General features: G+C 53.1%; 2 protein-coding genes across 8 annotated transcripts in view; one reads left to right on the top strand and one right to left on the bottom strand.

Annotated features, from left to right (window-relative positions):
* The window catches only part of HDDC3 (HD domain containing 3), a 22,588-nt gene extending 7,910 nt beyond the window's left edge, over window positions 1-14,678 (top strand). Inside the window, exons 4-5 of one of the 2 annotated variants that reach the window (XR_004030605.1) lie at window positions 14,123-14,272; window positions 14,643-14,678. The gene's annotated coding sequence lies outside the window, so the exon portion shown is untranslated. The remainder of the gene's footprint in view (window positions 1-14,122; window positions 14,273-14,642) is intronic. The other variant, XR_004030606.1, reaches the window with a different exon arrangement.
* Window positions 5,543-26,323, bottom strand: MAN2A2 (mannosidase alpha class 2A member 2). 6 transcript variants are annotated; one of them, XM_030815036.1, is made up of 24 exons: window positions 25,202-26,318; window positions 23,819-23,968; window positions 22,666-22,902; window positions 22,451-22,595; window positions 22,158-22,329; window positions 21,675-21,802; window positions 21,254-21,427; window positions 20,675-20,861; window positions 18,665-18,842; window positions 17,877-18,079; window positions 17,486-17,668; window positions 17,208-17,322; window positions 16,931-16,998; window positions 16,619-16,784; window positions 15,881-16,117; window positions 15,497-15,619; window positions 15,147-15,261; window positions 14,732-14,865; window positions 14,386-14,527; window positions 11,899-12,032; window positions 11,495-11,569; window positions 9,756-9,950; window positions 9,389-9,499; window positions 5,543-8,506 (listed from the first exon to the last, which is right to left on the bottom strand). In XM_030815036.1, the coding sequence occupies exons 1-24, from the start codon at window positions 25,817-25,819 to the stop codon at window positions 8,354-8,356; spliced, it is 4,143 nt and encodes a 1,380-aa protein (XP_030670896.1). In that variant the 5' UTR covers window positions 25,820-26,318; the 3' UTR covers window positions 5,543-8,353. The 6 variants fall into 6 exon arrangements, 4 of the variants coding, with proteins under 4 accessions (XP_030670896.1, XP_030670895.1, XP_030670898.1 ...); XM_030815035.1 differs by having other exon boundaries at window positions 22,666-22,923; window positions 25,202-26,317; XM_030815038.1 differs by having other exon boundaries at window positions 6,931-8,506; window positions 22,666-22,923; window positions 25,651-25,799.

The raw sequence follows: 26,323 nt of genomic DNA, 5'->3' as shown, positions 1-26,323 counted from the left end.
CCAGGCTGGTCTCGAACTCCTGACCTCAAGTTATCTGCCTGCCTTGGCCTCCCAAAGTGCTGGGATTACAGGCATGAAGCCATTGTGTCCAGCCTCCAGAGACATTTTGATAAATTCCAAAGAAACACATTAGGCAGGCTGGGCACCGAGGCTCACCCCTGTAATCCCAGCAATTTGGGAGGCCCAGGCGGGTGGATCACGAAGTCAAGAGATCGAGACCATCCTGGCTAACACAGTGAAACCCCGTCTCTACTAAAAATACAAAAAAATTAGCAGGGATGGTGGCGGGCACCTGGAATCCCAGCTACTCGGGAGGCTGAAGCAGGAGAATCACTTGAACCCAGGAGGCGGAGGTTGCAGTGAGCTGAGGTCATGCCACTGCACTCCAGCCTGGGTGACAGAGCAAAACTCCATCTCAAAAAAAAAAAGGCCGGGTGTGGTGGCTCACGCCTGTAATCCCAACACTTTGGGAGGCCAAGGCGGGTGGATCACAAGGTCAGGAGATCAAGACCATCCTGGCTAACACGGTGAAACCCTGTCTCTACTAAAACTATAAAACATTAGCCAGGCGTGGTGGTGGGTGCCTTTAGTCCCAGCTACTTGGGAGGCTGAGGCAGGAGAATCACTTGAACCTGGGAGGCGGAGGTTGCAGTGAGCCGAGATCATGCCGCTGCACTCCAGCTTGGGTGACAGAGCTAGACTCCATCTCAAAAAAAAAAAAAAAAAAAAAAAAAAAAACTAGGCTAAAAATCTACAGTTAAACCATGGTTGTACAACAGGTTATATTCATTCCTGCAGTTTCTCAATAAGTTCTTATATTTGCCTTTCTCTTTTGAGAGTGAATCCCACCCACTCTATTGCCAAGGCTGGAGTGCAGTGGCATGATCTCAGCTCACTGCAACCTCCACCTCCCTGGTTTAAGCTATTCTTCTGCCTCAGCCTCCCAAGTAGCTTTGACTACAGGTGCATGCCACCAGCCCAGCTAATTTTTGTATTTTTAGTACAGACAGGGTTTTGCCATGTGGGCCAGGCTGATCTCAAACTCCTGACCTCAAGTGATCCGCCCACCTTGGCCTCCCAAAGTGCTGGAATTACAGGCGTGAGCCACCGCGCCCGGCCTTTAGGTTTTATCTTACATAATTTGCAATATATCTACATGAGGTTTTTTTAATTGTTTTAATTTTTTTGAGAGGGAGTCGCACTCTGTCGCTCAGGATGAAGTGCGGTGGCATGATCTTGGCTCTTTGCAACCTCCATCTCCCAGGTTCAAGCGATTCTCCTGCCTCAGCCTTCCAAGTAGCTGGGATTACAGGCTATAGGCACACACCAGCATGCCCCACTACGTTTTGATTTTTCTGTTTTTTGTGGGTTTTTTTTTGTATTTTTAGTAGAGACAGAGTTTCACCATGTTGGCCAGGCTAGTCTCAAACTCCTGACCTCAAGTGATCTGCCTGCGTTGGCCTCCCAAAGTGCTGGGATTATAGACATGAGCCACTGCACTTGGCCTGTTTTTTTATTTTATTTGTTTGTTTGTTTTTTGAGACAGAGTCCCGCTCTGTCGCCCAGGCTGGAGTGCAGTGGTGCGCTCTCGGCTCACTGCAACCTCTGCCTTCTGGGTTCTCTCCATTCTCCTGCCTCAGCCTCTTGAGTAGCTGGGACTACAGGTGCCCACCACCAGGCCCGGCTAATTTTTTTGGTTTTTTTTTAGTAGAGACAGGGTCTCACCGTGTTAGCCAGGATGGTCTCGATCTCCTGACCTCATGTTCCACCCGCCTCAGCCTCCCAAAGTGCTGGGATTACAGATGTGAACCACCGTGCCCAGCCTGGCTTTTTTTTTTTTTTAAATGTACCTTTCTTGGAACTTAATGAGCTCTTTGATTCTGAGATCTCACATCTTTCTTCAGTTCTGAAAAATTCACCGTCTTTGTTTTCTCATCCCTGTATTCTCACTAGTCTTTTTTTCTAAAACTGCTATGAAACATTATGCCAAAGCTTCTCTGTCTATCCTCCATCTGTCTTAGCTTCTTTTTTATATTTCTTTTATCACTGTGGTGCATTCTGGGTGATTCCTCAGTTGTTTTCCAGACCTGCTAAATTTTTATGTCATCTGCCTCCAGTCTAGGGTTTATACCATACATAGAGTAAATTTCAATAATTGTATTTTTACATTTCCAGCATGTATAATTTGTAAAATCTTATTTGCTTATTTTTAGTCACTTTCTCATTTCAAGACTGAGTATCTTTAGCTCTTTGGTGATTGCACATATATATATATATATATATATATTTTTTTTTTTTTTTTTTTTGAGACGGAGTCTCGCTCTGTCGCCCAGGCTGGGGTGCAGTGGCGCCATCTCGGCTCACTGCAAGCTCCGCCTCCCGGGTTCACACCATTCTCCTGCCTCAGCCTCCCGTGTAGCTGGGACTACAGGCGCCCGCCAACACACCCGGCTAATTTTTTTTTTTTTTGTATTTTTAGTAGAGACGGGGTTTCACCGTGTTAGCCAGAATGGTCTCGATCTCCTGACCTCGTGATCCACCTGCCTCGGCCTCTCAAAGTGCTGGGATTACAGGCGTGAGCCACCGCGCCCAGCCATATATATTTTTTAAAGTATTTTTTTAGATTGCTTGCACGTCATCCTGTTTTTGTTTGCAGCTTACATTTTTCCTGCCTGTGTACCTCTCAGAGTCTGGTTCTGGTCCCTTGACGTTCCTAGGTTACACTTGGTTACCTGTCCCATGTGGACTTTGAAGTCCCAGCACCTACCATCCTTAACTAGTCTCTACTTCTCTCAAGCTGTATAGCCTCAACCTCTGCTAATGGCTGTATTATTCTCTCCATTCTTTGTCAAAGAAGATTTCCTTTGACAGTTTTTGCTTTCTTTTTTTTTTTTTTTTTTTTGAGATGGAGTCTTGCTCTGTTGCCCAGGCTGGAGTGCAATGGCAAGATCTCAGCTCACTGCAACCTTTGCCTCCCGGGTTCGAGTGATTCTCATGCCTCAGCCTCCCAAGTAGCTGGGATTACAGGCGCCCACCACCACACCCAGCTAATTTTTGTATTTGTTAGTAGAGGCAGGGTTTCGCCATGTTGGTCTGGCTGGTCTGGAACTCCTGACCTCAGGTGATCTGCCTGCCTCGGCCTCCCAAAGTGCTGGGCCGCGCCCAGCAATATTTTTAATATTTATTTAGCAATCTCTGGCATTAGGAGTTGAGAGGGCAGAATTACAGGTGTGCTTGCACCTCTAGTTGGAATGCAAGTCTCTAGGTATGTTAGTCTGTGCTGTTATGACAAAAATACCTGAGACTGGGTAATTTATAAAGAACAGAAATTCATTTTCTCACAGTTCTAGAAGCAGGAAGTCCAAGATGAAGGTGCTGGCAGGTTTGGTGTCTAGCGAGGGCTGCTTTTTGCTCCCAAGGTGGTTACTGCATCCTCACACGGTAAGAAAGGCAGGCTGTGTGAAGCCTCTTTCATTAGGGCCTTAATCCCATTCCCGAGGGAGAAGCGCTCATGACCTAATCACCTTCTAAAGGCCCCACCTCTTAATATGCTGCATTGGAGGTTAAGTTTCAGTATGAATTTGAGAGGGACACAAATATTCAAACTCGCAGGAGGCATGCTGACTGGGAAACCCCAGTCCTTCCTCCTCCACTGAGGGGCCTTCTCCAGGTCTCCACACTCAATGCTGTGTCTCAAATCTTCAACTCTGTCACATTCAGAATGCCAGAGAGTCCGCATCTCCAACCCCACTTTGGTTTCCTGTGCCCAGACTACCTAACTACATGGATTTTTAGTTCAGGTTTATTCTCAACTAGGGAGGTCCAACGTCAGGAGCCAAAATGAAGGGAGACTGCAGACCCAGTTGGTCCTGTGTACTGTTACCATCTGAATTGATTTCTCACTGACCCTAAGTAAAATTGAGGGTTGTTGCAAAGGATCCGGTCTCTGTCTTATTTCTTCTCACTATGAGAATGAGCATGACCCCTTGAAGTGTTTGTCCTTCACACACTTTTTTGTTAGGGAAGAACAAAGATTCTGTTCAGAGATCTCTACTGGGGATGGTAAGCCTCATTCCCAGCATCCTAGACTGATTGTCCCCCTCCATGAGTGCACAGATGCCCCAGTGACAGAGCAAGGTAAGCAAGTCAGGTTCAGGTCAAATTAAAGATGCTGCTCTCTCTGCACAAGTGTTCAAGGTTTTATGTTTTACCTACCCCGAGGCAAGCCATATGAGGACACCGTCTGGGCTGGCTCACCCTGCATGGGAGGACCAGCTCTTAAATGGTTCAACTGGAGCCTTTCTCTCTGTGGTTCCAACTGGCCATACAGCCCTTCCTTCTTCATGAAAGCTGGATGGTTCCAAGTAAATGTAGGAATAGAATCCGATCCATCTCCAGTGGTTGAAATGGCTTCTGTCATGTCCTGGTTCACTTTCATGGTAACCCTCAGAACTGTGAGGCTGGCTGGGCACAGTGGCTCACGCCTGTAATCCCAGCACTTTGGGAGGCCGAGACAGGCAGATCACTTGAGGTCAGGAGTTCAAGACCAGTCTGGCCAACATGGTGAAAACCCATCTCTACTAAAAATACAAAAATTAGCCAGGCATGGTGGTGCATGCCTATAGTCCCAGCTACTTGGGAGGCTGAGGCATGAGAATTGCTTGAACCCAGGAGGCGGAGGTTGCAGTGAGCCGAGATTGTGCCACTGCACTCCATCCTGGACAACAAGACAAGACTCTGTCTCGAAAAAAAACAAACAAACTGTGAGGCCTCAGTGCCACAGCTCTGTGGTAAAGGGCTGCTGCTTGCTTTAAAAGTTGGGCCATTTCCAAATTATGCATGCACAAGAATCACCTGGGAGCTTGTTAAAAATGCAAATTCTTTGGCCTCTGCTCCCAGAGACCAGTTCAAAGGTTGCACCCAGGAATCTGCCTTTATCCCCCTGTGCACTGAAGTCAGCTTTTGTTTCTTGCTCCTATCTCCTATTACACAGCAGTCTCAGGGCAGCTGTGGCTCTGTCCTACACATCTGCACTGCAGCCTCCAGGCTGAAGGAGAAGCTCTAGTCAGACCAGAAACCTGTACTTTCAACAGCAGTTCTGGTGATTCTGAATCATACCTTGAGCCATGCTGCCTTAAGTCATTTTACGTTTTTTTTTTTTTTTTTGGTTTTTTTTTTTAAAGACAGAGTCTCACTCTGTCACCCAGGCTGGAGTGCAATGGAGCAATCTTGGCTCACAGCAACCTCTGCCTCCCAGGTTCAAGCGATTCTCCTGCCTCAGCCTACCGAGTAGCTGGGATTACAGGCGCACACCACCACGCCCAGCTAATTTTTGTATTTTTTTTGGTAGAGATGGGGTTTTGCCGTGTTGTCCAGGCTGGTCTCCAACTCCTGAGCTCAGGTGATCCACCCACCTTGGCCTCCCAAGGTGCTGGGATTACAGTCATGAGCCACCACCGGACTGCCTTAAGTCATTTTAAAGGCTAGTAAATAGAATTAAGCATTCGTTTCTGTCAGACAAATAATTTCATTGCACATCGGAGGCCTCCAAAGATAGTATCCTTTATTCTGCTAATTTTCTAGGCGTTCACAGATTCCCCTCCTATTGTTTGATTACAAATTCTACTAGCAAATGACACCTGCCACAGTGGAACTGCTTAGCATCCTTTACTAATAGGATTATAGCTCACATTTGTGGAGCTCTCGTATATACCAGGCACCATGCTAAGCAGTTCACAATGATAATCCTATTTCTTCTGCTATGATATAAATGGGGTTCCACCGTGTGGCCTAATACGGGCAGCAACAACTCTGACGACCTGGAAGAACTCAGCCCTCTCACTCTTGTCTTTAGATGGCTGCTTGGCAGGCCCCAGTGACTTTCTCTAAGGACCCTGAAGCAAGCTTTTCTCCTAAAGTAATTGTACTCGTTGATTTTTTTATGTGCTGCAAATATTTTCTTCCATATCTGTCATTTGTGTTTTAACCTTGATGTTTTCCATCACACAGAGACTTTCGATATTTTTTGGTTGCAAAATCTGCTTATCTTTTCCCTTATTATATCTTTTAAGTCTCATGTTAAAGTTTAGAAAAGACCGTCCCACATCAGAGGTACAAAAATTTTTGAGTAATTTTGTAGTATATCTTCCCTCTGGAACTAATTTGTATGGACACTGTGAGGTAGAGATCTAACTTAGTGGTTTTTTTTTTTTTTTTTTTTTTAGCTGTGTCACCCAGGCTGGAGTGCAGTGGCATGATCTAAGCTCACTGCAACCTCCGCCTCCCAGGTTCATGTGATTCTCCTGCCTCAGCCTCCTAAGTAGCTGGGATTACAGGCGCGTGTCACCATGCCTGGCTAGTTTTTGTATTTTTAGTAGACACAGGGTTTCGCCATCTTGGCCAGGCTGGTCTCGAACTCCTGACCTCAAGTGATCCACCCGCCTTGGCCTCCCAAAGTGCTGGGATTACAGGTGTGAGCCATCGCACCCGGCCGAGATCTAGCTTTGATAGCTAGTTGTCTAAAAGTACTGTTTATTAAATAATCCACCTTTTTCCCCACTTAAAACATCCCTCTTACCATATACTAAATTCCTGTAGCCCTGGGTCTGTTTCTGGACTCTCCCGTCTGTCTGAGCCCCTCCAGGTCACACTGAGTGAGGTAATGGTGGCGTGAGAATCCTCTGGGAATCTGGCAGGACGTGTGCCTTTTCCCCCTCAGGAGTCCACCCCCCAACTCATTATCATCGTTCAGAGTGGTCTTAGTGTTCTCACACATTCACTCTCCCAAATGCACTTTAGAACTGTCAATTCCAAAGTATCAATCTCATTGGAATTACACTGAATTTATCAGCTGATTTGGGGAAAACCATTATGTAGACAGGAACATGATGCGTATCATTGGGCTGACTTACAGAATACTCTTAACAGGTCTTCAGTTGATTCTTAGGTTTTACAGGTAGGCAGTTTTATTGTCTACAAATAATGACAATTATAATTCTTCCTTATTTTCCTCATCTGGCTTGTTGCAGGGGTTAGTAGTGCCGGGACACTGCTGAATAATAGCATGCCTTTGGTTAGTTTCTGACTTTAATGGGAATGCCTGTGGTGTCTGACTCTTTAGAATGCCATAACTGTTGGTTTCTCAAACAGACCTTTATCTAGATTAGCGTGTTTCTTTCCAGACTTAATTTACTAAGAGTTTTAATAAGGGATGGATTTTAAATCTTACCAAATACCTTTTCAGCATCTATAGAGCTATCATAAATGTTTCCCTATTAATTGAAGCTGAAATGAAGGCTCCTGCACAGCCATACTGTCTCTTCATATACTCCACGTGCCCCTAGTCCCCTGTGCCAGGAACTGAATACCTCTGCAGGATAGACTAAAGGTGAGGCTTCAAGGTCTGCCTGCTAGGCGTGGTGCTGAATGCCTTCTCAAGCTGCCCAGGCACATGGGGTCTTGGAGGCTTTCCTTTCCAGAGAAAGAAAGTAGGACCAATCCCCACTCCCTGCCATAATAAGAAAGAGCTCTTGGGGACAGCAGTGTACAGAGCATAGAAGCCAAAGAGGAGTCAGGCAGGGCGGAGGACCCCACGCCCCTGCCACCATCCCACAAATCAGTACATAGGCCAAGTACCCAGTTTGCCAGGGGTCTTGCTACCTGAAGTGACCTATGACCTCTGACCATGACAATCTCTAGCGAGTCCTTCCTGACACTCTGCAGCCTCTTAAGCCAATGCATGCAGGCCAGGCGGCACTTACAGCAAAGCCATCACAGAAAGCAGTGAGGCCTTCGGACTCCTAGGAGAAATAGTGATTCCTTCTACTGCTCCATCCCCACTGCTAACTCTGGGTCCCCATCCCTGTCCTCCCAGAGTCACTCTGATCCTGCTCATCACACCAGGACATGGAGTCTCTACATAACCACAGGATTCCCCTAGAGCCGGCTGTTGCCACAGTGACCCTGATGCTGGGCTGTTACCCACTTAGCCTCCCTTACCTCTTCTGTCTGCTTCCACTTCTTCTATATCCCTGTTTGGAAAAAGGATGGGTGCCTGAGCCTGTGCCCAGCTGGGTGTCCGCTCACAACCCAAAGCAGAGCCTGGCACTGCCCACTCTGACCAAGGGCCTTCTCTCCCTGATCTCACTAGCGTCTGCCCTATTTACCCATCACTGGGTTTGTGGGTTGCCCCCAAAACACAGCAGCAGCAATAAACAGAAAATGAGGGCAGAGCCCAATGTGTCACAGTTCTGGGAAGCAGATCGGGATGGGATACCCGTGTGGCTTGTCCAATGATCTTCATGTTAAGAGGCAGTCTCTGTGAATGAACTTCCTCTTCAGGCCACAAGAAGCCCTAACCCAAGCGGAGGCGAAAGGTAGCGATCTCCATGGGCTCCAAATAGACGTCAGTGCTGTTGGACGGGGAGGCCAGAGGGTACAGTAATGTCAAGGAGGTTGGCTGAAGGAATACCACGTCCAGGCCATGGAAAAGGCTCCCCAGGGCTACCTGTGGGGAGAAGAGAAGGTGCAGGGTTGTGCTGGGTGCCAAGACACTAAAGAACGTGGCTGTTCATCTACAATTTGTTACCTCTTTAAGAATCTCAGCCAGGTGCAGTGGCTCACACCTGTAATCCCAGCACTTTGGGAGGCCAAGGTGGGTGGATCACCTGAGGTGAGGAGTTCGAGACCAGCCTGGCCAACATGGCAAAACCCCATCTCTACTAACAATATAAAAATTAGCAGGGCATGGGGGCAGGTGCCTGTAATCCCAGCTACTCGGGAGGCTGAGGCAGGAGGATCGCTTGAACCAGGAGGCAGGGGTTGCAGTGAGCCGAGATCATGCCACTGCACTCCAGTTCCAGCTGGCCCCTCTCAGCAACACCACGCCTTCTTACACATGAGTGTGCATCCAGTCTCACGGGCTTGCTGAGATTTGCTCAACCCTAAAGCCTGCCTACAGATCTCCGGGTGAGAACCGTTTCACTGGGCTGTGTGCTCTGTGAGAACACTGACCATGTCTTGGTTCACTTCTGAAACACTGGAGCCCAGCAGAGGACCTGGCACCTGGGGACATTTATCAGTGCCGGCTGCTAAGAGCTTTTACAAAGTAACAATGGGATGGGGTTCTGGTTTTCTATTTCTGGTCTTTTCCACTTTGCTTGATAGAGGTCCCTGCTCAGGGAACAAAAGTTCTCAAGCGATCTACCTTGTCTGAAACTCCCCCTGCCAGGCCTTCGGAGCTCTGAAAACATGTCTACAGCTTCCCCCCTTCTCTCCAGAAAGCCCTGGAGTGACACTTTCTTCTCCCAGCCTGTCACCAAATCTCAGCCCAGTCTTACCAAGCTCACGCCTGCCATTCCCAGGTGCTCTGTTTCCCCCCCCTACTCACCTTGCCTTGGCTTGTGGTGCAGTTGAAGCCCAAGTTCTTGGCCTCCAGGCCGCAGTCAAAACCCTTGCGGTGTAAGATGAGTGCAGTCTCCGCCGAGGGCAGGGTGTCCTCCTGGATGACAGACAGTGCCCAGGGAAGTGGGCGCAGGGCTTTCAGAGATCGGAGATGTAGCAGCGCCTCTGCCCAGAGGCAGTGCTGGCACAGGGGGGCATGTGGGTAAGGAAAGGCCAGAACCTGGTCCTGGAGGTTTGGAGCCGAATACCTGCTAATGGGTCTGGACCTCATCCTGGAGGCTAAGGAAGGAGCTGAGCAGGGAGGGACACCATCAGAACTCTGCTCTCAGCATGTCACGCTGAGGGACACTCACCTCAGCCTGGAGCATACGTAGGTTGAGCAGGTGGAAGTCACAGGGCAGTGAGGAAGCCAGAGGATGAAATGAGCGCAGACCAGGGCCTGGGAGCTGTGTCCTGGCTACAGGCAGAGCGAGCACCGGGGTGTTCAAGTACATGGAGGTCAGGTGGCTGAGAAGGGATGGGTAGCTGGTAGAGTGGCTATCTTGGACCTGCAAGATTGACCCGAGATATTGGTGAGGGACCAAAGCCAGGCTGAGGGGAGAGGATGAGGCAGGATAAAAGCACACCCAGGTCAGTTCCTTTGGAAAGAGCTTTCCTGGTGCGCCTGGACTCAAGGGCATGCCTGGCTCCAGGCGAGGTTCCGCTAACCCTTCAAGTGTGGACATTTGCCATCTCACCTAACTCAGAGGGCTATTTCACTAAGCCGTTTCTTATCTACTTTTTAGTTCCTTGCTCACATAACACTATCATGAGCAACACACTCCCATCAGCCATGTCTCCCCTCACACATGGATCCACAGTGCAGGGAGGATGGCAGACAGGCAGACGCAGGCCTCACCATGGAGCACGGGCCTCCAATCCAGAGTGCTCTGGGTAATCCTGTGGCTTCACAGTGACACCACATCCACAGTGCCAGCCTGGCTCTCAGGCCCAGCGCTGCAGGGGCTCTGCCAGCAGGGCTACTCCTTAGCAGCTCACGTGGACGTCAGACTCACAGGCCTGGGCTGAATATTCTGGACTTCTGTCCCTGGCATCCCCCTTCTTCCAAGCACCCAGCATCTCTCACTTCCCTCTGCATTCCCAGGTAATGCTAAACTCTCTTCCGTCTCACCTGGGCAGTGTCCTCATAGCCACCGGCAACTTCTCCAGCCTCTGGCCTAGTTCAAGCAGCCAGCGTGTCCTGCCTGAACAGCCTCCCACTGTCACCCTCCTCCAGTCTCCCTTCCCACAGATCCAACCTGCTCCATACTGTCAGCGTGACATGCTGAGAGCAGAGTTCTGACGGTGTCCCTCCTTGCTCAGCTCTTTCCTTAGCCTGGACCTTTCCAAGCCAGGATAAGGTCCAGATCCCTTAGCAGGCACTCAAGGTGCTCTGCCGTCTGCCCTGATCTCCCCCCAGCACTCTAGCCCAGCACCAGCCAAGAGGGCATTCTGCAAGGATGGAAATATGCGACACCACATGGTCTAATACGGCAGCCACTTAGCCACTTGTGGCCACTGAGTACTTGAAGTGTGGTCAGTAGGAATAAGAAAGCAAGTTTTTTACTTGATTTAGTTGTAATTTAAATAGCCATATAGGGCTACTGGCCACCGTACTGGACAGCGTAGCTCCAGCGTAACTAAGGAACTCACTGCTGTTCCCCAGCCTGCTGTCTTTCCTGCCGCCTACCCTGTGCCCTGGTTCATATCTTCAAATCACACCCCCACTCATCAAAGCCACAGCTGGGTGACACCTCCTTGACCTCGATCTCCTCAGCCCACGTTATTACCTTGCTCCTCAGCATCAGTGAGACAAAGCCCTTTTCTACCTTGCGTTTTCACACACATGGCTTCTCTGCCACCCCTACTCACGAGTAAACTCCTGGGAGAGTCAGCACTGTCTGCACTTATGTCCCTCTGGATCCTCACAGTAAAGCAGGTGCTCAATATCTATCTGATGCACGAGTGACTGAGCGGCGGGCTCTGTCACCTGGGCTCCGGCGCAGCTACACCTTGCTCGTACTAGTTCCCCACTCCCAGAGCCGACCCTTACCTCTCGGTTACCGCTCCTGCTGCTGTGAAAGATCAAGCCCCTAAACATGGCTGCCAGTTTGGAGAAAAAGTCAGGCTGGTGGGGCAAAGAAAGCCATGAGATGAGCGGGGTTGGAGCACAGGGTTAGAGAATGCTGGGACAGGGCAGAGGAGGGCAGCACAGAGGAAAGTGGGAGACGAACATGAGGGGCACAGGTGACAGAGCGCTGCTGGGAGAGGAAGGTGCCAGGCTGCGTGAGATGGGACACAAAATGCCAGACTGCCTCCCCCCGCCCCAGGAATTCAGCCCTACTCTCTCTCCCTTGCCCACCTCCAGCTACACTCCTTGAGCCCTAGGCTGGACCCCCCGGCCACCCCCAGGGACTAGCCAGACCTGGCTCCCTGGGCATCAGCCCCAGATGTTACCTCGCTGCCCACGGTTCGCCGCTCTAGCAGGAGGCGGAAACGGTTGCAGGTTCTCTTGTTGTCCTTGAGCCCTTGGCCTAGGCCCCGGTTGTCATCCTGCATCAGCCGCCGGTCCAAGATCACCTCCAGCTGGCCTGGGGAAGCAAACAGTGAGTGCTGGCCTGCCCCCACCCCCAAGCAGACACTGACCTTTCAAAGGAGAATCCCAGCCACAGGCCCTGACAGAAAAGCCCAGCTCAAGAGACAGAAGCTGAGTCACTCAGGAGAGGTCACGGGTTCCCACAGCTGGGAGGGAACCTGATGAGGGGCTGGTCCTGTGCCCTTATTTTGCAGATGAGGAAGCATGAGGCCCAGAAAGGGGCAGGCTGGCCCTGGCAGTTTACCCCCATGCTCTGGGACTCAGGAGTAGGGGCCCAGGCAGGAAACCGAATCAGGACGGGTTACATACAACAAAATAAACCAGAAACGAAAAACTTAGATCAACAGCCATCGGTAGTGTTGCTGCATACCTCCGTAATCTGGGGCAGGTTTGCTCAGGTTGGGCAGGTTTTGTTGTGACTAAAACACAGGCTCTCCTGCCCTTGTTCTACACTGGACAGCCAGACAGCCCCAGCAGGTCAGACTCAAGCTCTGACTGCCTGTGTGTTAAAAGTAGGGTTCTGGAAAGGACAGCCAGATGGCAAGTCAGGCAGAGGCTCATATTAAGTGTCATCTGGGGTTGCCCTGGGAAAAAGATATGGCAGGTGACCACCTTTGCTTTATTTTCTAGAGGATGCTTGGAGCAGGGGCTCGGTGCATGGCTGATGTGTTGGGGACAGAGGCCCCATTGTGTGCAGGTGTTGGAGGTGGGTGCAGCTGTTCTTGTACAAGATCTCGAGGGAAACCACACCAGCTGCCCCCACAGTCCACTGGGACAGATGGCCCTGTTCTCTCCCTCACCTCTCCAGTCCTTACTGACTTGTGTAGTTGCTCGGTCTTTTAACCCAGAACAATCACAGAAAGATGTCTGAAAACCCTAAAATGGATCCCTTGTATAGAAGACAGTCATTTTTCCAAACACCATATCCCAGAGGGGTAGAGGAGAAAATCCAGTCAGGGATATTGGGCTGTAGTTAGGAGTCATGACACAGATGGACCAGGGGCTGCTCCTGGCAGAGAAAGGCACACTCCTCCCAGCAGGGAATCAGGCCCCTGCACTTGCCAGCCATCAGGCCACGCCTAGCCTTGACTGGGTGCTCTCGGCTCAGCCCTTCACAAGGGCTCTTCCCAGAGACAGATCTCAAGGGCCTCAGATGCCACCAAGTGCAAACTGTTCATTTTGCCCTGAGGATATGGGGGCCACACAGAACTGCCAGCGTGACGAGCTGCCCGGGTCTGACTCCAGGCCAGTGCTCCCCATGCCCATTTTGATTCTTAAGAACGTCAGTCTTGGCCGGGTGTGGTGGCTCACACCTATAATCCCAGCAGTTTGGGAGACCGAGGCAGGCAGACCACAAGATCAGGAGTTCCAGACCAGCCTGGCCAACATGGTGAAACCCCATCTCTACTAAAAATACAAAAATTAGCTGGGCATGGTGGCAGGCGCCTGTAATCCCAGCTACTCAGGAGGCTGAGGCAAGAGAATCGCTTCAAACTGGAAGGTGGAGGTTGCAGTCAGCGGAGATTGCGCCACTGCACTCCAGCCTGGGCGAAAGAGTGAAACTCCATCTCAAAATAAAAAACAAAAAAAAGAACGTCAGTGTCTTTTAATGATCACTAGTAGGAAAACAATATGTAATTTTCTCATTTCCTTAATATTTCATAACACTGAGTGTACTTTACAAGCTGTCCCTACTCTCATCCCCACCCAGAAGAGGGTTGCACACCTCAGCTGAGAATCACTGTTCAATACCCTGATGCTTCTTGCCTTTTTTTTCAGGCTGGGTCTTGCTCTGTCACCAGGCTGTAGTGCAGTGGCACAATCTTGACTTACTGCAGCCTCCAACTCCCAGGCTCAAGCAATTCTCCCATCTCAGTCTCCTGAGTAGCTGGGACTATAGGCACGTGCCACCAAATCCAGCTAATTTTTAAATTTTTTTGTAGAGCTTGGGTCTCGCTTTGTTGCCCAGGCTGGTCTCAAACTCCTGGCCTTCTGCCTTGGCCTCCCAACAGTGCTGGGATTACAGGAGTGAACCACTGTGCCTAGCTTTGCTTTTTGACATTTGTTTCTTTCTTTGGCCCCAAGAGTTGTAACCCTGACGGTTCTTCAAGGGATCCAGTAGGACACTCCACCCAGTTGCCTACACTGCTGCCGCCACCAGGGGACTGGGACAGCAGGTGCCTGCCTCCTGTGCCAAGGGCTCTGAATGGCTCGCCCCCCTCTCCAGGCATGGAGGTGATGCAGTCCAGAAAGAGGCAAGGGAGGCCACCAGAGCGGGGAGCCCTTGAGGGTGGGGACGGTCTTCTTTTTGTCTGATACCCTCTACAGAACTCCTGGGCCCTACTCACCATCTTTGAGGCTAGAGACACCCAGGGCCTGGGCAGTGTGCAGCGTGAGGCGCTTCTGTGCATCCTGGATATAGGCCATGACTGGCATGGGGTAGAAGTTGGCCTGGAGGGGGAGCTTCTTCAGATACCGTCGGGGCTGCACCTGTGGGGGCAAGGCCAGCAGATCAAGGGCACCCGGGCACCATGTGGGCCCAAGCGGTCCCCAGACTGAAGGAGTCCCTGATCACTTTTGCTTCTCATTCATCTTTCTCCATCAGGGCAGATCATCCCCCAGGGCCTGTGACGGGCAAAAGCAGAGTCCAAGTTCTACTCTGTGGGGTCTCCGAGACCCAGGCCCAGGAGTCACCTGAAAGCCATTGAGGTCTGTGAAGAAGATACCCTGGCTGTCGATGTCTGTATGGATGCGCAGGGCCAGCTCCTTGTTGACGTAGTCCCGGATGTCCACCAGGGATGATATGTCCAGAGACAGCCCCTCCACCCCTGGGCACAGGAACAAAGTGGGGGCATGGAGAAGTGTGAGGCTGAACCACAGCTAAGAGGCTGGGCTGGGGGATCACAGCCGAGCTGGGGAGAGGCTCTGTCCAACCTCCCAAGAAATTCCCAGGGCATTTCTGGATGATTTTTTCTCCAAGAGAATGGAGCACCCCTGTCTCAAATGATACGGAACAGAGGTATGAACAGAGAAGCAGCAGAAGGAAGAATACGCCACAGCTGTGGAGCCCACACCTCCTTCCGGACCCTTCCTCATGCGCAAGGCTCACCTGGCAGATTGTAAAGCCGAACTGCCTGGTGAATGTGCTCGTAGTACGCAACCACCTCTGAGAAGAAAGGGCCTTCAGTGACACGCAGCACGGGGGGCTCCTTGGGGACGTAGGGCTAGGGAAAGAGCAGAGTGCTGTTGAAACTACAGCACAGAGGGCAAGGCAGGAAGGTGCCAGCCCAGGGCTGGGCAAGAGAGCACCTATTCCCAGATACCCCTGGGCTGAACAGGAAAGACAAGGCCCCTGGCAGGCAGCAATAAACCTGTGGGAAGGCCTGTGCCCCCTCCTGCCCTCCCTGCTAGTGAGACCTCCCGGGGCCTGCCAGGTTGTTCAAGGCATCTTTAGGGTACCTTGGCCTCGCCATCGGGCAGGAAGAGGTAGGCTCCACTCTTGTCTTTGGACGTACGGGTGCCATAGACAAAGACCTGCATGTCCACCTGCTGCTCCTGCTCCTCATCCACCCTTCGGATGCTCTGCCAAAAAACACAGCCCTGACCCCTGGCCCCACACCAGCATGTCAGGCCTGCCTCCTGGGAGGACATGGACTAGCTTCCCCAAGGAGCCATGCCCTGCTTCCCCATGCTGTCAGGCTGGAGCTGAGATGGCCCAGGCCCGGGTCCACTGTGGGTGAGGTGCAGAATGTTCACAGGGCGGGGAGGCCACTCTGCAAAGTGCCACCACCACACACGCTCTACTCTAGTCCCTGGCCCTTCCCCACCACCCTGGCCTTTTACCTTGAGGAGCCCAGTAAGGCCTGAGAACCAGACCTGCATGTAGCGGTTGCTGAGGGCGAAGTCACTGGTGCCAGAGTCAATGACACGGAGAGGGAACGCTTCATGCCTGCTGACGGACAGCTGCCGGCCGTGCAGGTAGACGCGCACAGAGGAGGGCAGCGTGCGGTGCCCATCCAGGCCCAGCTGCAGCTGCAGCACGCCCAGGCCCAGGGCTGGCAGGCGGACAGGCACAGACACCTGTGGGCATAGGAGGGGTGAGGAAGTGGGGGCACGGCTTTCGCCACAGGGGTGCTGGGGCATTCGCTTACTAACAGAGGGCTTGAGCAAGTCCCTGCAACCGCTGGGGCCTCTGCCCCTCCTCCAAAGTGGAAGTGATATGATTTGCCCTTTCTTCCTCATCAGACTTTATGATTCTCAAGTGATATTTGAAAAAGTATGAAGTGGTAACCACACATTAAGCTTTCAATAAACATTGAATGACTGAATGACTGAATGATGGGGCATTATAACTGCTATTTTTACCATTAGTATTACCATACCAACCTTCCCCTTCTATTCAAGGACACACTCAAATCCCAAGAGTGCCTGTCCTCTGGACAACCCCCTCCCCAGGACACCTGTCCTCAGCCTGGAGAGTAGCAGGGCCACAAGCAGGAGGGTGTGAGGTTGGCATCGCCGGGCGGGGAGGGGCCCACGATGGGCAGAGGGCCAGGCCCACCTGATGAGCCCGCACCTCACCTGGTAGACATCAGGGACCGCCTCGGTGGCAGAGCTCCAGTGTGCGCTGATCTGCACAGCCAGGGGCTGACCCTCCTCTGAAAGGACGCGCAGGCGGGGCGAGTTGACCAGCAGGGACACCATGCTGAATCGCTCCTGTTCCAGCGGGTTGAATAGCACCACAAACCTGTGCGTAGAAGGTGGGCTGACCCAGGAGGCCGCTGCTTCTGGCCAGGGCAAGCGCCCTGCACTGGTTCAGCACATGCCAAGGCAGAGGGGCCTGAGAGCCAGGGAATGGCTCTGCCTCTCTGCACCTGGCGTAGTCCAGGTTACCTGGGTGAGGAATCCAGCTGGATCACCGTGCGCTCTGGGAGGGCATCGTGACTTAAACGAGTGTCATCCTGGAATTCAGTGGGCCGGAAGGGAAGAACCATTATGGGCTCAGCCTCCTCCCACCCCGCCTGTCCCGGATGTGGACCAGCAGCTGCACTGGGCACAGAACTCATCTGGATGGGGAAGGAAAAAGAGGAGCAGCACCCCCATCCAGCAGCTCTTGGGATGGGACCTGCACACACCAGAGGGTCCCCATGCAGACCCAGGAGGGGCTCACCACTTGGAGGAAGGGCGCCTCAGGGTCAAAGTGGTAGGTCTCCTTGTCCCCCAGCACCAGATAGTGGGCTGCATGAATGATGACCTGCTTCAGGTTGACAAGGGAGCGCAGAAGCCTGTGGGTGGCGCAGGAGAGGGAAGGAGAGAAGATGACCATAGGCAAGCTGTCTGCCTTGTCAGCAGGACAAGCCCTAGGCCGGCCTACCCCCTGACCACCCAGTGTCCTTTCTTTGGGACAGTGAGCAGGGGAGCTGACAATGAAAAAGAGAAGGCTCCCACCTGACCCCATAGTCCACCACCACAGCCTCCTTGGCCGTGCCAGTGATGGCATCGTGATGCTGGAAGAGCCCCAGCGTGCGCCGAGCTTCCGTCAGGAGGGTGAAGTCAGACAGTGGGTACCGGCCAGCCAGGCCAGAGCGGCGAGCGTGAGCTGCAGCCAGGCTGTACAGAACCTCTGCCCCCCTGCCCAGAGAGAGAAGTTAGCTGCCAGCCTGCACCACTAGCCAGGGCCCACCCACACTCTGCCAGTCCAGCCTCCTTCCTTCCCACCCCTTCTCTACCTGCCCTGGCCTCTGGGTCTATCTATTCCCTTCTGAGCCGATCCAGCCCCTCCTTAAACCCCAAAGGCTGACTCTCCCCCTCCAGCCTGGAAGCGGGGACAGGGTCTCACCGCAGGTGGGCTTCCAGGACTCGGTCTAAGCTCTTGTAGAAGGGCCGGGAAGTATAATAGCCTGTCCAGTAATGATCCTCCCGGTCCGCATAGGAGAAGAAATCCCCGCTCAGCACAGGAAACCCTGGAGGCCGGGCCCCTGGCTCCACCCCTGTCCTCTTGTACAGGGCATCAAAATAGTCAGAAAGAGTCCCAAACTGGGCCTGTGGGAACCCCAAAAACCCACTCCCATCAGTTCTAGAGCCTCCTGGAAATTGTGGCCACAGTGCTGCAGCTGGGGGTGAGGCAGGGGCTCTGGCCTCAGAAGCAGGAACTGTACATCCTGCCATTCTAGACTTAACAGAAGTAGGGGAGCCTGGGAATTAATTCTGACATAAAAGGGGCACCTTCGGCTGGGCACGGTGGCTTACGCCTGTAATCCCAGCACTTTGGGAGGCCGAGGCGGGTGGATCACGAGGTCAGGAGATCGAGACCATCCTGGCTAACGCAGTGAAACCCCATCTCTACTAAAACTACAAAAAATTAGCTGGGCGTGGTGGCGGGCACCTGTAGTCCCAGCTACTCGGGAGGCTGAGGCAGGAGAATGGCGTGAACCTGGGAGGCGGAGCTGGCAGTGAGCCGAGATCGCACCACTGAACTCCAGCCTGGGCACCAGAGCGAGACTCCGTCTCAAAAAAAAAAAAACGGGGGGGCACCTTGCCCAAGTTGGGAACCCAGGGCACGGTCTCACAGGAAGGGATGGGCTGCAGCACTGTGAGGCCCCCTCCCCAGCCAAGTGCCCCTCACACCTGCACATGGAGGTTAGGCCTGCTGTTGAAGAAGTCAAAGAGCCGCTGGTAGTTGAAGAACTGGGCATCCCACTCCTGGGGCTTGTCATATCGGAAGTCATCTCCAAGAGGCACCAGGAGGACGTTGCTTCGGAAGAGCCGGGACTTCTTCCGGTATTGGTCCAGGAGCAGGGCTGCCCTGGGGCAGGAAAAAAACATGGGCCCAACATGAAGTCTCATCAGTAAAAGAGCACCATGCACAGCCATCCCGCCAGCAAGCCCCTAGAAGACATCCCATCCATCAAGGAGTGGTTTAGCTCAAACGAACACCTCCTGCACGTGAATCCCAGCCCCAGGGGAATCCAGTGTTCTCTGGGCAGTTCTGACAGCTGGCATGTTGTTTTTTATGCTAGGCTGTTGAGATCTTTTGGGATCCTGGTTCTGACACTCCCGCCTCATTTTGCCCACCAGTTAGCGATGCAGCACCAAAGTTAAGGGTCTGGACCCCGGAGCCACATCACACCAGCTCCACAAGTACTACCTGAGTGACCGTGGGCAAGTAACCTCTCTGAGCCTCCATTTCTAGCAAAATAAGGATAACATCAGTAGGTACCCATATAATGTTATGAGAATTTAAATGGATTGAATGGTCCGAGCGCAGTGGCTCACACCTGTAATCCCAGCACTTTGGGAGACCGGGGCAGGCAGATCACCTGAGGTCAGGAATTCAAGACCAGCCTGGCCAATATGGTGAAACCCTGTCTCTACTAAAAATACAAAAATTAGCTGGGTGTGGTGGCGCACACCTGTAATCCCAGCTACTCAGGAGGCTGAGGCAGGATAATCATTTGAACCCAGGAGACGGAGGTTGCGGTGAGCTGAAATCGCACCACCGCACTCTAGCCTGGGTGACAGACTCCATCTCAAAAAAAAAAAAAATTAAAATTAAATAAATAAAATAAAATCAATGAATGAATATTTGTTAAACACTTAGAATAGTGCCTGGTACATAATGGGAACTATATACAAACATTTATTTTCTTTTCATCCAAATTATTGGCAAAATCAGTAGAAAAACAGCCCTGTGGCACATCAGCAGAAGCCCTTTCCTACTTTAACTGGCATGTTATAAATATCACAGTCCAAAGAGTCAACTAATCTACTTAGCGGCGCTGGCCCAGCTTGTACTTTTCTACTTCATTCTCATGAGAGGATTCCTCAAATACCACTTTCCACTAACTTATCAGTCTAGTAAGCCTTTCAAAGGAGAAAACGGTTACCTTTCAGAGCCTGTTCTTATAAACCTAGGCCAGCATCACTGATCACAACTGCTGCTTTAAGAAAAGTCATGCCTTCATAGCCCTAGATTCTTGCCTGGAATTGGCATTTAGACTTCTGGAAACAAAAGACCACTTTATTTCCCTTTTGGTCACATGTTTCAACTCTTGGACATCAGGGAGAAATCAGAGCATTGCAACATAAAAACCAATCCAACTTGTTGTATTCTTAAGGTTCTGACTAAATTGTTGTTCGGATCAACTCTTACCTAACACTTTTCCCCCAGGCCTGATTTCAGCAAGAGTGATATCTTTAGGGGTCCCTAAATTCTCTCAAAAGGGACAGGTCTGTTTTCTCAGAGGCTGGAGGCTATCTCGTGGGACTGAATGTGGATCTGAACAGGATTCTCGTGGTTGACTTAAGGCCAAGTCAGAACCCTGGCACTAAATGAAGGCACATGAGCCTGAAGTTTGTAAGATACATCTAACCTGGGAATCATTCACCTCTAAGTTGTCAGCTGGCCCTGGCAGTTTGTTAGGGCATCAAAAAGTACTCATGTGAGAAAATGAAAGCATTCTGCGAAAGGTCGTTGCTAGAGCCATTCCAGTTTTTCAGGAGACTTAGTAAGGAGCTGCTGCCGCAGATGCTGCGAGCCTCAACTCACCACCTGAGCCCACCCTCCACGTGGCACGGCCCAGACCAGAGCCAGGCCTCCTGATTCCTCTGTGAAGTGAAAGGGCTGGAAGCAGATACCTCTCTGCCACATTGGCCTCTGTGATGGCCCGGGGTGGCACCTTCCAAGGGCAGTTGATGCGCCCACCAGGCAGGCGTTTGAAATCAAATTGGCAGCAGATCTTGGGATCCGGGCCGCAGGTATGGGGGACATCATAGCTGTAGAAGGGCATCATGTGACAGAAGATGTCTGTGCTGGAGTCCGAGTCTGCAGAAGACACACCACGTGGTCACCAGCAGGCAGCCTCTGGACGTCAGGAGGGCAAGGATCTGCTCAGGCTAAAGGCAGCCCTGAAAGACCGTGAGGCTGTAACTGGACCTAGGGCTGGAGAGAGTGCGTAGGCCAGGGAGAAAGACATGAGGGGCTCCTTCAGGGGACAGGCACACAGGGCACGCTGAAACCCTTGGGACAGCAGGCCCTGTAGAGGCCAGAGGTCAATGTGACCCTCCCCTAACCAGAGGGTGCGACCATTTCTGGCAGTCCACACCAGTGCCTGCAGGTCTGCTCTGAAGAACAGTGGGGGTCTTAGTTCTGATATCCCTGCTATTCCCCAGTGAAGACTATGCTGCAGTGACCCCCTCTACCCTACCTGGCCTTACCCCATGTCTGCCTCCACATGAACTCTAGGCTGTGGGTGGCAGCAAAGTGCTTCTTGATGGCATAGTGCACTCTCTGAATCAGCATGCTGGTGAGGTTGGCACGGCGCAGCAGGTAAGGCATGGTGGAGCTGTATCCAAAGGGATCCACTGCCCAGCCAGAGCGGGGCGTTGCACCTGGGTAGGGCATGGAAGCCAGAGAGGCCCTGAATACACCTCAGGGGCTGGCCTCTCGGCCTCCCAGGTGCTGGGACCCCAGCTCTTGTCCTGGTAGTGAGTGGACAGATGACATCACACCAGGCCCACATGGTTGGATCTGCCTAGAAAGGAACTACCCCGTCGATCCCTGTGCCTCACAGCCCCCTGCCATATCACTGTGGGCCCAGCCCAGGGGGCAGACCCCCATGCCTGGGCCTGGACTTACCAAGATTTCTCTCCAGCCACTGGTGTCCTTCAATGAGCTGGTCAATCAATGCAAAGTAGTGGGAATTGGCCTCATCCGGCATCACCCAGCCTCCTGTCGCAATCTCCAGCTGCCCGTTTCCCACCAGCCTATAGTTAAGGACTCACACTCAGGATGGTGCAGGACACTTTGCCCAGTCCTGCCAACCAGAAAATGTCAGGGCCTGTGTACACTGGCCTCACTGAACCAGTTCTCCAAATCCCAGGACCAAGAGAACACACATTTTCCCTCCTTTTCTTGCAGCCAATCTCCAGGTTATCCTGGCCCCGTTTATCTCGGAACCTCTACCTGTTTTTGCCTTCCCTCCCTCCACCATCACTCAACTCTTCCACAGCTCTCTGGGCCTCTCCCTGCCACCCTGGCACCCACAGCTTAAGGTAAGACCCGTCCACCCAGCCTGGGGCTCAGATGATGCCCTCCCATGCCTCCCCGCCTGGTACTGGCCTTCGGACTGCCGCTCTCTTTTGGGCATTGATGTTGTCCCACCACTTGGCGAAGAAGGAGACCTCTGCCCAGAGGAAGCGCCGCCGGGGGTCCTCCTGCAGCTTAGACACCATGCTATTGAGGATGTGTTGGGTCTGCTCTGTGTAGTACTTGTCAAAGGTCTTGATCCAGCCTAGGGAGCCAATGTAGGGTCCCCTGAGGATGCCACCATCTTCTTCGACGTCCCTCCCTTGTATTGGCCATCAGAAATCCCACTCCACACTCCAGCTCCCAGGAGTCTGCAGGGCCCTCACCTGGGTCATTGTGAGAGTGGGGCACCACAAACACCTGCAGGTCTTCGGCATCCCAGTCGTGCGGGTCGTAGGAGATGTCGAAGCCTTGCCTCCACACGCCACCATCCACATTGTCAAACGGCAACTCCTCCGACACAGTGAGCATCTGCCAGGTGAATTGCAGCTCAGTACCCCAGTCATGGCCGCTGTACATCCCTGCCAGCTCTGACTCTTACCTGCAGCTCTGGCTTCTGACCCCGGCCCCCCAAAGCAAACTGGCAGTCCTGGGGGGAGATGGAGAAGAAGCTGGGCCGGGGCTCTGGTGGCACCACCCAGGAGCCATTGACCGTGTAGTAGGGCAGCATGGCGGGCGGGCCCTCTGCGTTTGCTGTCAGCTCCAGCACGGAGTCCTTGATATGGCTGATAATCTCATGGTTCTCCTCCAAAAGCTGCTCCAGCTGCTCAATGCGGTTCTGCAGCACAGAAATTTGGCTCTGCCAAAAACCAAAAAGCAATCACACGCAGCTCCTTATGCCACAGGGAGGGTCTCTGCTTGGGGTCTACCAGCTGAGGCCTGACTACAGTTCTTCCCTCATCAGTCAACGCCAAACCATGAGCCTACAGGGATAGATGACACCGTTCAGATAAAGGGAGCTGTGCACATCACCACTGAGGACTACACTCCACTTGGGTTGGGAGAACCATCACTCTCTAGCTCAGGGATGGCAAAGATTTCCTTTCACCTCCCTATTCTCAACAATCGGGTTGCCTATGCTGAGGATTTCAACAGGGCTTAATGGCAAAGAATGCTGCAATCAATTAGCAATGTCTGCCAAGAATTCAGGAGGGGCTGGGCATGGTGGCCCACACCTGTAATCCCAGCACTTTGGGAGGCTGAGGTGGGTGGATCACCTAAGGTCAGGAGTTCAAGACCAGCCTGGCTAACATGGCGAAACCTCGTCTCTACTAAAAATACAAAAATTAGTCGGGCGTGGTGGCAGGCTCCTGTAGTCCCAGCTACTCGGGAGGCTGAGGCAGAAGAATCGCTTGAACCTGGGAGGCGGAGATTGCAGTGAGCCAAGATTGCGCCACTGCACTCAAGGCTGGGCAACAGAGCAAGACTCTGTCTCAAAAAAAAAAAAAAAAAGAAAGAAAAGAAAAGAATTCAGGAGAACAGAGTGACAATACTCATTGCCATTGCCATTGCCATTTTTTTCTTCCTTCTTTTCGCCATCACTGTTTTTAGCTGAGGGTTTCTACAAAACCTGACTATTGGGAAGGAAGGCTCCTGTCCTGTACTGACATTACCCTCCAGTGGGGGGTGGGAGGCGCATACCCTGAGCCCAGGTGACTTGTATACAAAGAAATCAGCAACCAGGCACGACTCACCCGGGGGAAGTTCCCACCATTCTGGTGTCGGGTGGGATCGTGTTGCACTCGGTCCAGCATGAGGTAGAGCGAGAAGACTGCCACACAGAAGATGGCAGCCCCACACACTGTCACCTGCTTTTTCAGCTTCATACTGGCCTCCACACACACCTGGCAGGAAGGACACCATCTGTAGCTCCAGCATGCAAAATGCCCGTGGCAGTCTTTCCACCAAATGCCCCAGTGAGTTCCTGAGGGCTGTTCCAAAGGAACACCCATTTGCCTGGCTCCAAGTAGCACAAGTAGCACATCTGGGGCTGGCCCACCTGGTCCTGGTAGCAGCTCTGCCCCTAGCGTGGAGAGGACGCTCTCCTTTGGCTGGTGCTATGAAAAACGGGCCCAGGATAAGAGTCCCAGCTCTGACTGGAGTGCACCACACAAGCTCCTGATTACACAGCTTCCCTGCCTAGATAGGAGGTGCCTGTTCAGGCTCCTCGGCCATGTGCTTCTAGTTTCAGGTGAATAAGCTAGTCTCTATTTTGTTTGATGTACAAGTTTAGCCAGAACCCAAAGAGACTGATAGGAAAGCCTTTCTCGGTGCCCTTTCAGGTCAAACTGGCACTCACCAGAAACAGTGCCTGGCATAAATCCTTTCTCAGAAACACAGAATGAGTTTCTTTCTAATAAAGAAAAAAGATGCTTGTGTTTCTAGCATAAAGCAAGCCCTATGTGTTCTCCCTGTTTGTCTACTGTTTCCTGCAGTGAGAAATTTCCAGCCGCGGTTTGCAGAGCACTTAGGGGACCCCTAGGAAGCCTGCAGTGATGCCGAAGGCTCCCTGGGAAGGGAGAGACGGGGCCCAGTGCTCAGCTGCGAGGCAACTTCAGAGGACCCGTGCCCCCCGCCGCCACCGCCCTCGGGCCACCGCTTGCCTGCTCAGCAGGAGGGAGGACGCTAACTGCGGAGCCGAGCGTGGGCGGGACCGCGCTCCAGAGTCTGCTCCGCGGGCCCTGGGGCCGAGGAGCTTCGTCGCCTCTGCGTTGTGCCCTACTTAGCGCGATCTGATTCTGCTCGGGAGCCTCCGGGCAATATTTTCAGCCCTTAGAGACTGGGTCCAGGCCAGTGTGGGTGGAGCTGGGCTAAGAGTTGAATCACAGAGGGCAGGCACCCGCCGCCGGGTCTCTGATCCCCCGCCTGGCTCCCTCCCGACCCCCTCCCGGCCCGCTCCGACTTCGTCGGCCCCGGGGACCGCAGAGACAGGCGCCAGGTCCGGGCCTCAGGCAGCCTCCAGCCCCTTCCTGGCCCCTCTGACGCCGCAGCGCCGCTCGCGCTCCCGCCGCCCGAGCCCGAGCCCGGCCTCTGTCGGGGCAGCCGGAGCCCTCCCGCGCGCGCACCCGGCCCGTTACCGTCAGCGCCCGGCCTCCGCGCCGCTCCGGGCCCAGTCGGCCGAGCTGCCGGCTCTCACGCGCCCGGGGGCGGCGGCCCGCGCGCAGGCAGCGACGCAGGCGAAGGCGGGCGCCCGCCCACCCGTAGCCCCCTGCTCCGCGCGCCGCAGCCGCGCTCCCGCTGGGCCCTGGGCCGCCGGCGCGCTCCGCTGCGCCCGCCCCGCGCGGGTCCGCCAGCCTCTGAGGCCGCCGGGCCCAGCAGCGTGCGGGGCGGGGACAGCCGCGCCGCCCGCCCCGGCCTGCGTGTGCCCAGCAGAGCTGACAGGAGCTCTGGCCGCCGCGGTCCCAGCCCGACGCCTCCCGGGCCCCGCTCCGCTGGGCTGCAGTGCGCAGCCGCACCAGCCCGGGCCGGGCCTGTCTAGCTCGGAACCTCAGGAGGGACGCGCGACTGAATTTTTTCGGAATCCTACTTGAGTAAGCGCATAATCGGGCAGTGGTCGAAACGCCCTCCTCCGTCTCGGCAGCCGCGTAGCCGGGTGCGTTCTCCGCGGCCTCACCCGGCTCCGGCCCAGGTAGCCTTAGGTTTCTGTCGGTGCGCCTCTCGGCAAAGGGGTGCTGCCTCCTGTTGGTACAGCGCATTCCTCGGGTCCCTTTCCTTTCCGTGCCTGCTCTATGTTTCCTGCCAGCGAGTGAACAAGACACAGACTTTTCTTGGTTGTTTCCCTTTGACTGGGCATCTAGGTTGTTTACAGTTTTTCAGTGTAATCCATACTGCAATGAACATCTCCATGAATTCCACGTTTTTGTTCTTTTTAAGTTATATGTAACTTATGATCTGAATGTGACCCCCCAAATTCGTGTTGAAATCCTAATCCCTCAAGGTGATGATGGTATTAGGAGATGGGCCTTTGGGGGTGAACAGAGTTTGAAGGGAGAGCTCTCATGAATGGGATTAGTGCAGGTATCAAACGACCCCGAGATTCGGCCCCTTCAACCACGTGAGAACACAGCTAGAAGGCACTGTCTGTGCATCACAGGCAGGCCCTCACCCGACACTGAATCCGCGTGTGTCTTATCATGGACTTCCCAGCCTCCAGAACTGTGAGAAAATAAATTTCTGTTGTTGATAAACTACCTACTTTA

Source organism: Nomascus leucogenys, chromosome 6 (assembly GCF_006542625.1).
Source record: "Nomascus leucogenys isolate Asia chromosome 6, Asia_NLE_v1, whole genome shotgun sequence".
Classification (NCBI taxonomy): Eukaryota; Metazoa; Chordata; class Mammalia; order Primates; family Hylobatidae; genus Nomascus; species Nomascus leucogenys.
Note: the sequence above shows the minus strand (reverse complement) of the source record. Positions and strands in the feature narration are given on the sequence as shown.